The sequence below is a fragment of the Cygnus olor genome, chromosome 16 (genome assembly GCF_009769625.2).
Source record: "Cygnus olor isolate bCygOlo1 chromosome 16, bCygOlo1.pri.v2, whole genome shotgun sequence".
Lineage (NCBI taxonomy): Eukaryota > Metazoa > Chordata > Aves > Anseriformes > Anatidae > Cygnus > Cygnus olor.
Window position 1 is genome coordinate 15,138,745 of NC_049184.1, and position 13,077 is coordinate 15,151,821.

General features: G+C 64.2%; 2 protein-coding genes across 14 annotated transcripts; one reads left to right on the forward strand and one right to left on the reverse strand.

The window, feature by feature from the left end:
- Positions 1-2,742: 2,742 nt before the first annotated feature.
- On the reverse strand, positions 2,743-3,730 carry SOX12 (SRY-box transcription factor 12). The gene has a single exon (XM_040576280.1). It carries the CDS (start codon positions 3,681-3,683, stop codon positions 2,766-2,768), a length of 918 nt encoding a protein of 305 aa, XP_040432214.1. The 5' UTR covers positions 3,684-3,730; the 3' UTR covers positions 2,743-2,765.
- Positions 3,731-5,350: 1,620 nt separating this feature from the next.
- C16H20orf96 (chromosome 16 C20orf96 homolog) lies at positions 5,351-13,072 on the forward strand. 13 transcript variants are annotated; one of them, XR_005824962.1, is made up of 11 exons: positions 5,351-5,702; positions 5,921-6,035; positions 6,359-6,501; positions 7,105-7,263; positions 7,737-7,836; positions 8,272-8,429; positions 8,557-8,658; positions 9,370-9,453; positions 9,741-9,824; positions 11,042-12,087; positions 12,206-12,706. XR_005824962.1 is itself a non-coding variant. In XM_040576287.1 (11 exons), the coding sequence occupies exons 1-10, from the start codon at positions 5,661-5,663 to the stop codon at positions 11,222-11,224; spliced, it is 1,170 nt and encodes a 389-aa protein (XP_040432221.1). In that variant the 5' UTR covers positions 5,351-5,660; the 3' UTR covers positions 11,225-11,235; positions 12,552-12,683. The 13 variants fall into 13 exon arrangements, 10 of the variants coding, with proteins under 10 accessions (XP_040432221.1, XP_040432220.1, XP_040432219.1 ...); XM_040576287.1 differs by having other exon boundaries at positions 11,042-11,235; positions 12,552-12,683; XR_005824963.1 differs by having other exon boundaries at positions 5,352-5,702; positions 9,741-9,859; positions 11,042-11,235; positions 12,552-12,683.
- The last annotated feature ends 5 nt before the right edge of the window (positions 13,073-13,077 follow it).

The following is a 13,077-nucleotide window of genomic DNA, read 5'->3' on the forward strand; positions in this document are numbered from 1 at the left end:
CGCACCCCGCGAGGCAGGGGAAAGGGGGAGACGGGGACGAAGCAAATGGTGTTGTGCTTGAGGCCGGGCTCCGGCTCGCGGTGCTGAGCCAGAGCCTGCTCCTGAGGAAACGCCCGGCAGCGCCCCGGGGACGCGGCCCCCGCCGCCCTGCCCCGGCCGAGCAGACGCAGGATGCCAGCCCCTCACCGTGCCCTCGGGCCCTGACGGTACCGGGGGGGGGGGGCTTCAGCTCCACCACGGGAGGGGCACTGGGGGGGCTCCGGGCAGGGCACGAGCACCCTGAGAAGGCAGCGAGGTGCTGGGCGAGAGCTGTGCGCCGGGAAGCCCTTGAGCGGAGCCGCGGGCGCCCGCGAACCCCAAACCCGGCTCGTGACGGGGAGCCCCGGGGCGGGCAGGAGCGGGCTGGTGGCACCGCTGCCCCCCGGTATTTGGCTTTACTGGGTTTGGTGGGAACGGCCTGGAGGGGGTGCCCTGGGCTGGGGGGGGGGGGGGGGGGACAGGGACGCGCTCTACACGGGGAACACGCGGCTGGTGCGCGGTGCCCGCCTGCCTCGGCAGGCTCACACCCACACCGGGGCTTACTTAAAACACCGTGGGTAACGCGACGCCAGACACACACACACGCACGGCTACCTCTACACACCTACACATCGAGAATGCCGATGGCCGGCGGGCTCACGGGAGGAGGCTGGAGCAGAGCCCCCCGCGGCCACCGGGCACCGGGGCTGGAGGACACCGGGCGCCCTTGAGCAGGGACGGGGACGCGGCGCTCCCTGCAGCTCCTCCCAGCGCCGCGGGGCCGTGCCCGTGCCCACCGGCACCGGGGACGGGGGGGGTCCCCTCCGAGCAGCCCCCCGTCGCTCCCCATGGAGGGGGACGCCGGGGGGCTGAGCTGCAACGGGTGGGCACAAAGCACACAGCCGGAGGAAGGGGCAGCCCCAAAACGGGGAGGGAGCCCCAAAACGGGGAGGGAGCCCCAAAACGGGGAGGGAGCCCCAAAACGGGGAGGGAGCCCCACTGCCCCTGGCACGCCGCTGCCTGGATAGGGCCAGGGGGGCTCCCAGGCGCCCCAGAGCCCCACTTGGGAACTGGGGACCCGAGAGGTGGCTTCACGCCGCGGTCCCTGCCGTGCCGATGTGGGACAGGGCGCTGAGCCCAGTGCAGCTCCTCTGGGCGCTGCCAGCCCTTGTCCCTGGGGTTTGAACGCCCGGGGCCCTCACCGCCACCCCGAGCAGCCCAGCCCTACCTGAGCGCAGCCCCCTGCCCGCGCAGCCCCCCCATGCAGCCCACCCTGCCGCCAGCCGGCACCGCGGCCACGTGCTCGCAGGCAGCGGCAGGAGGCGGATCGCTGCAGAAGGAGCCATTAGGAAAAGCAAAGAAAAACCCGGCTGGGGGAGCCTCTGCGGCAGGACCTGCCCTGCTGGGAAGCTCCGCGGCGGTGCTCTGCGGTGAAGCCCGTGCTGGCGGCATGGCCGACACCGGGGCGCATCGGGGAGCGTCGCCGTGCCGGAGCGCTGCCCGCACGCACCCCGCAAACCCGCCAGCATCGCTGCCGGCGGCCCCGTTCGGGTGCTCGCTCAAGGCAGATCCCCTGCAGCAGCCCTTCCCAGAGCCCTGCCTGCACGCTCCCTGCTGGCACGGCACACGGCAGCTGGGCACGGCGGGACCCGGCTCTGCTTGGCCACAGGGAGCGAGTCTGGCACGGTTGCAGGCTCCAAGGGTGCCCCACGGGTGCTAAATCCCAGCTGGGCTGCCCCGGGCACGGCTCGGCCCCGGCCCGGGCTCGCCGCTGGCACCAGGGCATGGGGTGGCTCCGGGCACGGGCTCCCCCGCGGCACAGGCGCCTCCGCACGAATGTCTGGAGAGAGGAATAACTCAGCCTCCCCGCTCCACGTGCGGATCACGTGCGTGCAACTTCGCTCTTCCCCAAACTGAGTGGCGGGGAGCGCGCGCGCCGCAGCAAAATCGCAGAGAGAGCGCCGGTCCCGGGGGACCCCCCCAAACCCCAAAGCTGGGGACCCCCCCGGAACGGGGCACCCCAGGGAGGGCCCTGCCCTGCATGGGCTCTGCCACCCCGGAAAGCCCCGGGCGCGGCGTGGCCAGCGGGAGCCCTCCCCAAGGGCCGCTACAAGGAGGAGGAGAAAATTGAAGACATGCTTTAAATGCAGCCAAAAAGCAAAAAAAAAAATTAAAATAAAATTAAAATAAAAATCGGCTGTTCCCCGAGGTGCACGGCGGGGGTCGAGGAAAGGTGGGCAGGGAGGACCGAGGCTGGCGTGGGTGCTCCTGCTGCCCGAGAGCGGGAGGGAGACGGGGCAGCGAGGTGGGGATGCCGGGAGCACCGGGAGCAGCCATGGCCGGCGCCGCGGCAGCCGCTGACAATGAAACCCCCGTCGGGCCCTCGCCTTTCGCGGGCAGGCGGACGCGGCGGCGAGCCGCACGGCCACACGGCGAGGGGTCGCGGGGCGAGGAGCAGCGGGGCTGCAGCCCTGCACCGCGGCGGGCGGAGGAGGAGAGGGAGGAGAGGGAGGAAGAGGAGTGGGTGTGTGCCGGGGGGGGATGGGGGGAGCAGGGAGCTCTGCCTTCCAGCAGCTTCAAGGCAAAATACCTGATTCCTGCATGTAAACAGCTGGTTTCGTTGGTTTTTTTTTTTTTTCCTTTTTTTTTTTTTTTTTTTTTTTTTTGATACGACCTGATCGGGGGCGGGGGGGGGGGGGGGGGGGGGGTTGGGGCGGGAAAGGAGAGTTACCTGCAGAGCGCGGGACTCAGTAGGTAAAGACCAAGTCCGAGATGCTGGACATGAGCCAGTCCCCCGCGATCATCTCCGTCACCTCGGGCGTGCAATAGTCCGGGAACTCGAAGTGCGAGGAGCCTCCCCGCGGGAAGAGGTCGAGGTCCTTGTCGAAGCCGCACCAGTCCAGGGCGCCGCAGGCCGTGCCGGCGGGGGCCCGGCCGGGCGCGACACCCAGCAGCTCTTCCTCCAGCTCCTCGTCGGAGGAGCCGAAGGAGGAGGGCGGCGACCCGGCCGACATGGGCGAGGGCGTCCCGCTCTCCGGGGACGTCCCCGGCTCAGGACCGGCGGCGGCGGACGCGGCGGCGGGGCTGGGGGGCGCGGGGGGCTCCGTGGGGCTGCGCTCACCGGCGGGCACCGGGGGCCGGGCGGCCGTGCCGGGAGCCGCGGGGCAGTCCTCGGCGGGCACCTCGGCGGCCGATTCCTGCGGTGCGCCCGGTTCGGGGCCGGTGGCCGGTTTGGCGTGCTGCCTTCGCCCGGCGGGGACGCGGCCCAGCACCGAGGGCTTGATCTTGACCGGGAGGCGCGGGCGAGCGGCGGCGGCGCCCACCTTGCCCTTTTTCCGTGGCCGGTACTTGTAGTCGGGGTAGTCGGCCATGTGCTTGAGGCGCAGGCGCTCGGCCTCGCGGACAAAGGGGATCTTCTCGGAGTCGTGCAGGAGCTGCCAGCGGCGGCCCAGGCGCTTGGAGATCTCGGCGTTGTGCATGTCGGGCCACTGGTCCATGATCTTGCGGCGCTCGTGCTGCGACCACACCATGAAGGCGTTCATGGGCCGCTTGATGTGCCCGCTGGGCGTCTTGCACCACCCCGGCTCCGCCGCTCCGCCGGGCACCGGGGGGCACGGCTCCCGCCGACCCTCCGCTCCCCGGCCCCGCGCGGCTCGCTGCACCATGCCGCCCACCGGCACCGCCACCGGGCCCCCCGGTGCTCCGCCACCGCCGCCGCCGCCGCCGCTGCTGCTGCTTCCCCGCCCGCCGCCGCCGCCGCCGCCCCCCCGCCGGCCGCTACGCCCCCATTGTGCCGAACGGGCGGCGGCGGCGGGGCGGGGCGCAGGGGGCCGCGGAGGGGCCCGGGGGCGCACGGCGAGGGCGGCGGGGAGGGACCGGAGACGGTGGGAGCCCGGGGAGCCGCGGGGCCGGAATTGCTGCGCGCCGGGACGGGGAGGCGGCGGCTCGGGGATGCTCCGGGAGGCGCCGCACCGGCCGGGGATGCTTCGTACCGGCCCCGGGATGCTCCCGGTTGCTCGGCACCGCCGACCGGGGATGCTCCGCACTGGTTCCCGGGATGCTCCGGACCGGCCCCGGGATGCTCCGGGATGCTGCGGAGCGGACCGGGAATGCTCCGGGATGCTCCGCACCGGCCCCGCCGACCGGGGATGCTGCGCCGCTCGGTTCCGCGGATGCTCCGGTGATGCTGCGGTGGCGGCGGAGGGTCCGGGGGTGCGCGGGGGCGGCGCGGGCAGCCCCGGGAACCGCCCGCCCCGCGCCCCCCGGTGCCGCTCTTATAGCCGCCGCCGCCGCCGCCCCGCCCCGCCCCCGCGCCGCCCCCGGTAAACACGGCCGCGCCGGTGCTGTCAATGGCGGGCGCCGCCCCCCCCGGGCCATTGGCCGAGGGGCGGGGGGGGAAACGGCGGCAGCCGCCAATGGGCGCCCACCGGAGAGGGGTTGCTGGCGAGAACGGCCCGGGGGCACGGCCCGGTGCCCCCCCGGGCACCCCCGGACACCTGCCGGTGCCTCGGGATGGGCAGGGCTGACGTCCCCGGCTCTGCCCGGTGACCGCCGGTGCCTCCGCACGGGCGTCCCAGTGCCCCCGGTGCCCCCCGCAGCCCTCCGGTAGCCCCACCCGGGATCCCCGGTTCCCTCCGGTACCCCCACCCGGGATCACCGGGGTCCCCGATGCTCTTTCGCCCCCCCAACCCGGGCCCCCGGTACCTCCCCGTGCCCTGCCGGCACCACCTGCAGCCCCCGTCGGGGCCCCCCGGGACACCCCCGGGACCCTCCTACACCCCCCGGGACCCCCCCCCCACACACACCGGGACCCCCCCACACACCCCCGGGGGCCCGGAGCCGCCCCACCGGCAGCGGGAGGCAGCAGCGAGGGGTGAACGGGCCCCGCCCGAGACGCCCCACACGGGCTGAGGGCAACGGGCCTGGCTCGGGCCCGGGGCCGCCTCCCTCCGGTGGGGGCGGCGGAGGGGACGGGGCCCGGCACCGAACCGGGACCGGGCCGCAGGGGGGGCACGGGGGCGGCCCCTCACAGCCAGGCCCAGCGGACCCCGGCCTGGTGGGGCCCGTCCAGGCCCGGTGGGGCCCAACCCGCCCCGGGCCGGACCCGGTCCCGGTCCCGGTCCCGGTTCCGGTCCCGGTCCGGGGGCGGGGCGGGGCGGGGCCGCGCGCACCAATGGCAGGGCTCCGCGGCCCTGTTGCCCTGGAGACCGCGGGCTGCCCGCCGGGGGCCGCGCCCATTGGCTGCCGCCTCGGCGCGGGCCCGCCGCAGGGCGCGATCCCATTGGCTGCGGCGCCGCCCGCAGTTGCCGTGGCGACAGGGCCCGAGCGCGGCCTGGGCCCGGCCCCGAGCCCCGAGGCCTGGCCCGGGGGCGAGCGCTGGGCACCGGGCACCGGGCACGGGGGGCTCGGGGAGCCCCGCGGGGGGAGCCGCTGCCCCGGCCCGGTGAAACCGGCCCCGCTCCGTGTGCCTGGGCGCTGCCCGGCCTCGGTACCCCGCCTGCTGGCACCGTAGAGCCGGCCCGGTAACGGGAGGGGGGCTCCCGGTGCGGGGCTCCCGGTGCGGGGCACGGAGCCTCCCGCGGGGACAGGCAGGGCCGAGGGGCCCGGCCTCCGTGCTGGGGGCACGTGTGTCCCGTCCCGGGATGGACGCGAGGGGCCTGGTCCCGGGGGAGCTGAGGGGAGCGGTACGTGTCCGTGCCCGGTGCCCGGTGCCGGGGCTGTGGCGCTGCGGCCGTTACCGTGACATCTCCCAAATGTGCCCTCAGAGGTGTTGGAAAGGGCACTAAAGGAAACCTCAGAGCCCGGGAGGAACCGGAGATGGGAGCGGTGTGGGTCGGGCTGGAGAGCTCCCTGCCCACAAACCTTCCCTCACCCCCAGTCTTTTCCCTTACGTCGAGTTCAGGGGCGCAGCAAACGGCACAAGGCAAAAGCGGAGGAGAGGGGAGCTGCGGCCCACGAGCTGACTCTGCCACCGATCCCCAGCGAGGACAAGAAGAAAGGGGAGAAGAAGAAGCCAGGTTGGGAGAGATTCCCCTGGTTCACTGCCCCCCCGGCTCCGCTGCTGCGTGAACTCGGTGCTTGCTGCTGGGAGCCGCAGAAAGGAAAGGTGGCTGAGAATAAAGAGGGAGAGCTAGAAGAGACCAGGGAAGGGTTTGTAGGTTCTGCGCCTGGGCTGTAACTGCACGCTGCTCGTGCTGGGGCTGCAGAAGGTTTGAATTCGGTTCTCTCAGTTGTTCTTCATGTTTCCCTCAGCAACACGTAACAGGAGAGGGTAGATGGAAAGCATTGAAACCGGACTGTGAAATAAGTACAGGGCTTTTTTTATTTTTTGTTTCACCAGTTACATTTATGTTGAGTAAAAAAACACCCTTGCCTTCGAAGACATCGTCGTCCCGAGAGAAATACAGAAGTTTTACTGAGAGGAAGTCAGCGCTCAAGGAGGCTGAATTAGCTAAAACGTTGGAAGAGATCAAAATTACCACGGTACATGCAACAAATAGCAGGTGCTGGGATGGAGGTAGCGAATCCATACAGTTACCCAGGTTGCCTTTATGGAGGAGATTCTAGCAGTCTGAGTCACTCTTGCAAAATGGCACATGTTTATTTATTAATAAACTAGAGGTAATTATGCTGCTCTGCTCAGTGCTGGTGAAATGTAACCTTGATGTTGCCTATTAAGAAAACTGAAGAGAAACCAAGAGAGAGCCCAGACCGTGGCAGTAGGAGGAATGAGATTTAGGAAACGTGACCCGTTAGAAAAGACTGTCAACGTCAGTGTTTCTTATTCTAGCAAAGGGAAGGCTGAGGTGGAGGACGTGACCGCAGGTTTTTAGTAGGCAAAAGATGGTTGCAAGCGATCATGCAGCTGGTGGTGAGGAGTGTGGGAGCAGGACTGTGCTGTGGGGGGGAAGTCAGTGCCTTGGCAATGAGACAGAGGCTTGGTACGTGGTGCTGGGACGGTCAGGGCCTTGTTGGTGCTGTTACCATGGGACAGGAACGTCCTGGGAATGGCAGATGATGGTGAGAAAACTTGAGGCGGGTGGGACTGATGGAATCTGCAACCCTTTAATCCACAAATTGCTGTAGGATCTGACCAAGCAGAAGATAAATGCCGTAGAGGAGCTGAAGCAGCGCAGCGCCCACCTGGCAGAGGCCAACTGCCGGCTGATGAAGGACATCCAGCACACCGATGCCAGCACTGCCGAGCAAGCCAGAGACCTGCTGCAGCAGTACGAACAATTTCAGGTGAGGTTTTAGGGTTGGCTAGCAGGCCCAGTCCAGCAGAACGCAAAACTTCCCGCTGTTCCTGTCAGTACTCGGGAATGGCCAGGCGCTGCGTGGGCACTTCCACTGCAACGAGCGTCACTGCAGCATCGCCGGTGCTGGGGGAGCTCTCAGGCACCCAAAGACCCCGTGAGGTGCTCTTGTTTTGTGCCTGTGTTTTAAAGCCACGAGAGCTTCTTGACTGGCTACTGTCCCACGCATCAGTAGCCACCCCTGTAACAGCCCAAATACATCCCTCCATGGGGAAGTTGGCTCCTGGAAGCACTGAAACATTCCCATGAGCAGCTTCCATGCAGGAGCTGGCACCGGCCACAGCAATGGACTCATCTGTGCTGCTAATAGAAGCAGTAGCATGAGAGGAACGTTAGGGGTGCTGCAGGGGGACGTTTCAGAGCTCTGTAGACTGATCAGTGACTGGATTTCTCTCTGCGCAGATGGTCCAGGCAATGACACAGACCTTCAGTCAGAACAGACTGGACACGGCGAGGGCAGAGCTCCAGGAAATGGAAAAAGCAATGGAAAAGAATCTGGGAAGTGAGTTGCTGTCGTTACAGTGAAATGTGGCCTATATAACCGCGTTACCTTTGCTTTCCAGTGTGGTAGGTCAAAGGCATTTTGTCAATGTTATAAATGCCAAACCATTCCATTTCTGAAATTAATCCCCTTTCCTGCATGGGGATAATCCTCCTGTCAGGAGGGGCAGAACCCCGTGACGCCCATCAGCCTGTGTCTAAGAGGCTGGGAAGAGTCTCCTCCTTGGCAGCTGTTTGCACTGTTCCACTGGGGCAGGTTCTGGTCAAGGTGGTCTGATTTGGGGTGGCCATTCCCACTGCTCACGTGGTGATCTGTAATCCACATCACTTCCCACATGGTGTGCTCAGCCAAACGCAGGACAGGCTCATCGGCTCGGTTAAGAAGTGAAGTTCTGGAAGCCTTGGGCTGACGTTTTCTGCTTTGACTTTCCCTCAGAGCTCCAGCAGCAGCTGGATGAAGCCACATCAAAAGTACAGGTTCTCCAGGACGAGCTCGGCGTCCTGCGGACCTACACGGACGTGCATTATCCCAAACAGGCTCTCCGGATAGTCCTCCTGCTGTCCGACATCCAGAACCTGAAGGAGCAGCAGCAGGTGCTGAGACCTCTCCTTCCCTGCAGCGTTGTTCGGGAGGCTGGAGAGGGCAGGGGAGGAAGGAACGCAATGTTTGTCTTGCTTAATGCTCCTGCTGTTTCTGTGCGCTGCCTCCTGCCACCCTCAGGATGAGATAGACGAGACAGAAGAAATGGGGAAGGCCGTCCTGGAGGAACTGGAAGAGAAAGCGCAGCTAGAACGAGAGGAGCTGTTGCAGAAAGTCGTGGAGGTACGTGGAATCACTGTGACTTCTCGGCAGGGGGAGTCGGTTTGTGGGAGCTGTGGACAAGGCGGGGGCTTCTTGCCCACTGGCAACAGCAGCGTGCAGTCGGCACACAAAGAATAACAGAGCATCGCTGCTCCCGCTGGCTGACAAACGGGAGCTGCCTGACGAGCTGGAAGGGTACACGAGAAGCACTTCTGTGTTGCTGCTCTAGTCTGATGTGACGAAATGTTCTCAGACTCGCTCCTAGAGCTTGCTGCGTGGAGGTGAGTGCGCTGTGACCCAACGTTCACCCTGCTGTTATGCTCCCTGCTTTATTACATTATTTAGGTAGGTACTTAGCTGCTCAGCTGTGACACTGCTGAGGCAACGCACGTATGTTTGTAAATTCATGAGGAAACTAAACTGTGTGCAGCACGACAGAGCAGGGGCTGCTCTCAATCTGCAGAAAATTTTACAGGTGAATCTGTACGCACAGGTGCTATAAGTAACCCAAGCAATATTAATAAGCCTTCTCGGGGAAACGACTGGATTTATTGAGTTCCTCTCTCTTGTTCTATCATCAGCCCAATGGGATGAGCTGGAACCAAAACCTTATCCAAGCAGGAATTATTTCCTTGAAGAGCGATGCATCTAGACGTGACCAGAGTTGGCATCTGACAGTGGCAGGGTCTCACGCTGGCAGTTACTGTGGTTTTCTTCTCTTCCCCCACACAGGAGGTGTTGCTGCACCAGGATGGCCTGAAGCAGCTGGTCATAAACAACCACGTTCTTCGATGTGAAATAACAAGGCAAAGAGAGGTGAGTGGGCGGGGGGAGAACCACCACGGTGAAGCAGAGCCAGCCACCCTCAGCCCTCGCCTTTAGTGAGGGTTTTGTGCATCTCGGTGGCGCATGTTGCTTTCTGCTTCCACTGGAGCCAGTGAGCTGTTAGGCTTCCTGAAACGCCTGCTGGACTGCTCGCCCTCAGTGTGTCCTGTTAGGGGCTTTCTTGTATGAGGGCTGGTTTCAAGCTCTGCTGGTTGCAGAAACTTTAATCACTGCTTCTGTTGCAAAATGAAGAACACTTAAAAATGTAATTCATTCAGATTATTAAGGACCTGGAAGAGGAGATCAGCGAGCTGCAAAGAAGCATCCAGACGCTCCGCCAGCGTGCAAGAGACCCGAGAGAGGTGATCTTTGCTGATGTTTTTCTCCGCAGACCAAAGTAAGTAGGGCTGGTCAGCGGGCATGCACGGGCCGTTCTCTACGGCCTTGACCTGCAGAAGTCTGTGGAACTGAGCGCTAATAACCTCAGCCCGAGCACTGCCGCAGATCTCACCGTCAAACCTACACACAGTCCAGGATAGAAACTCGCAGCTGACAGGGGTCCTGCCTTGGAAGATGGCTGCCAGGTCTCCTGGTCTTGCCTAAGTGCAGCTGGGAAATAGCCTCTCTAACAGCAGTGTGCTGTCAGCCCCGGTCACGTCACGTCTCTCTTCTGGGCTTCCTTTTGTCCGTCCTGTAAATGGGGATAATTATCGACTGCAGGAAGGGGCAGGAGCAGCAGAGCTTTTCAAGGCCCTTGTGACTACGATGAGTCTTACTTTATTGTTCTTTTCCCTCACTGGCTGGGAAACCAAACTGAGGGGAGGTGGCCAGGCTCCTGTGGAGCATCCTTGTCGGGGCAGGTCCTACCCGTCTCAAGCTGCTTTGCTGCCTGTGTGAAACGGCACGGGCACTCGGCGAGAACAAAGACGGGCAGCCAGTTCCCTAATATGTAAAAAAAATGCCTCAGAGGAATGGGTTGGCAGCAAAAAGGCAAAACTTTCTCTTTCTACCACTCTTTCTCTGCCCAAGCTCATCGGTAGCTAACGACTCCCGGAGCAGAGGTTGCGGTGAATCCCCGCTCCCACTTCCCAGCGCGCCGTGCTCGTACTGGACGTCGTTATGAAGTGCAAGGAGAATCCCCAGCGCGCATCGATGGGGAGAAGGCCCTGCCAGCTCGCTCACGGGAACGCTGGGCTCTCCTCTCCAGGGACAGGGGACACACTGGCCAAGTCTGTAGGCTGAGGCATACCAGCAGCCCGCTGTGACGAGTTATTTTCCACCATACCCACAGCGGGGAGCCCGCCCCACCGAGCGGCAGGCCCCTGGCAGAGGGCTCCTGCCCAGAACACAAATGCTTTAAAGCTGCTGAGGTGCCTCCGCTTCCTGAGCTGTCCGCTGACCAGGGGAACAAACCTACAAAAAAGTTGGTCAAATATGTTTAAATCTTGAGTGCGGTGTAGCCCGAAACCCACAGTTTTGTGCGGAGCTGCGTGCATATGCACGTTTATTTGCTGCAGCTGCCTAAATACAAGTTATTCACGGCCCACGGATATCAGTTAACGGAGGCTTTCCTTTCCAGCAGGTCCCGCTGCTGCAGGTGTGGGCCAGCCCTCAGCTCTCCGCACTTCACACGCGCACAGGGTTATTCCCGTGGCGTGAAAATACAGTCCCTTGCGTGAGCAGATGCTCACCCAGCAAACCGGCGGTGCTGCAAACAGCAGAAGGGGCTGGATCTCCCGTGCTGGGCTGCCAGGGGTTTTAACGGCAAGCCAGGTAGGGCTGCAGCGCTGCGGAGGCGTGATCCGAAGCAGGAGGAAAGCCTGGAACGCGTCAGGAGACTGTGGGGGAGGCGAGTGGCTGCGTGATGGATTAGCGCAACTTATTTTTTTCCGATAAAAGAATGATAAAAAGGGGAATTAATTAGCCTCGACAGCTGGCGGGGCTGGGGTTACTGAGGGTGGCTGGGAGAGGAGTTAAAAATAGCAGGAAGGCCCAAGTGGAAAGTTTCTGTAACATCACAAGTCAGGCATTTGGTGCTTACCCGCCCTGACAGGCAGGAGGCTGTGCCAGAGCCCTCGCCGCCATCTCCCCGCCGATTCCCACTGACCTCCCTGCAACTTTTCACACGACTTCACCAGCCGTTCATTTTTCCAGTTAACCCTCTGGTTCCAGACGTTGCCTTGGCTTCTTGAAAGCAGAACCAGGCGTACGCTGTGCTCAGCTTGGAAGTACGAGGGCACGCAGGAGCGCAGGGTTGTTGCTGGCCCTCCTTGGGCTCCCCGTGCGCGGCACCTGTGTAGCACGGAGGAGCTGCGAGGCCCCTGCACACCCGCGTGTATCTGCATTTCTGTTCTCCCTCTTTAAAACTCCTTTCTCAAGGGCCCCCGGGTGGATTTCACCAGCAGCTCTGAGCCCTGCATTGGAGTCGCTCCGGACGCACAGTTTGTCCCGGACTGACGCAGGCTGCTGAGCGCACCTCTGAGCGAGCCCAGCTTGCTGTGTTTGTCCTTTCTCTGCGAGAAAGCAGATGTGCCTGGCTGCCTGATGGGCTTTCTCTGCTTCTGTTTGTCGTTCAGGACTGACAATGAGGGGCAGCTAATTCCGTTCTTTCTCAGAGTCCCAAGGGTAAGATCTGGCTGGCGTTTGCTGGGAAGTCGAGCTGCGCTCTGGTTTGAGCTGAGCTCGGGCTGAGCACCAGAACCCTCGCCTCGTGCTAAAGGGCTTTTGTCCGCTGCTCCCCCAGCTGCCTGCTGTGTCCTGCTGTGTCCCCAAACGAGTACCTGGTCCCTCACCACTGACACCAGTCCTGGGCCCCGGGGACACGGGGCAGGGCTGGCGCAGCTAACGCCAGGCAGGCGTCCCTGCCAGCCACCTCCAGCCCTCTAACAGTGGGGCCATTGTAGGGCGCGCAGGAAGCCTCTGAGCCCCGGGTGGGCTGCACAGAGCATCAGAGGAGTCACCCGCCTCTCGCCCCGGCCGCACAGGAGCTTCTTCCCCTCCTCGTGCCGGGCTCCTGTACGCCAGTCGGAGCACGGCTGCTGATTCCTGCTCTTTCCTTCGCGCCTCAACTCTCTCCTCTCTCTGCTCAGGTGCACACCGGACACCGAGGTGGTCCTCAGCATCCCCGCAGAGGAGGCGCCGCTCCCCTAACGCTCGCAGGCCGCTCGCCAGGCTCGGGTGCGGTGCTGAGCCGGCACAGCCTTCCCCAGCGGCGCTTCTTCATCCCAGCCCCACTTACCGAGGACTCCCGGTTACAAGGTTCAGGAAAGGAGCTGCATCATTCCTGACCTCAAGGTTGTGACCATCAGGCTGCGGCCTTTTGGAAGGTGCAAGCCCCGTGGTGACGGCTTCCCGGGAGACCTCCCCGGCCCTCCTCACACCCCAGCACGACAGGTTCCCCCCTGTGCCGTCGGGGCACAGACGAAGTCAGACGGGGTCTCTCCATCCCAGTGCTGCGACCGTGAGGGGTGCCCTGGGGTGCTCCGAGGTGGGCACATCCCGGTGCGGAGCAGCCTGGGGACCCAGCACGGAGCCAGCCCAGCGCCGGTGCGGGTGCCAGGGCCTGCCTCAGGTTCAAATAAAAACAGCCCTCGTGCTGCCCTGTTCGAAACACGC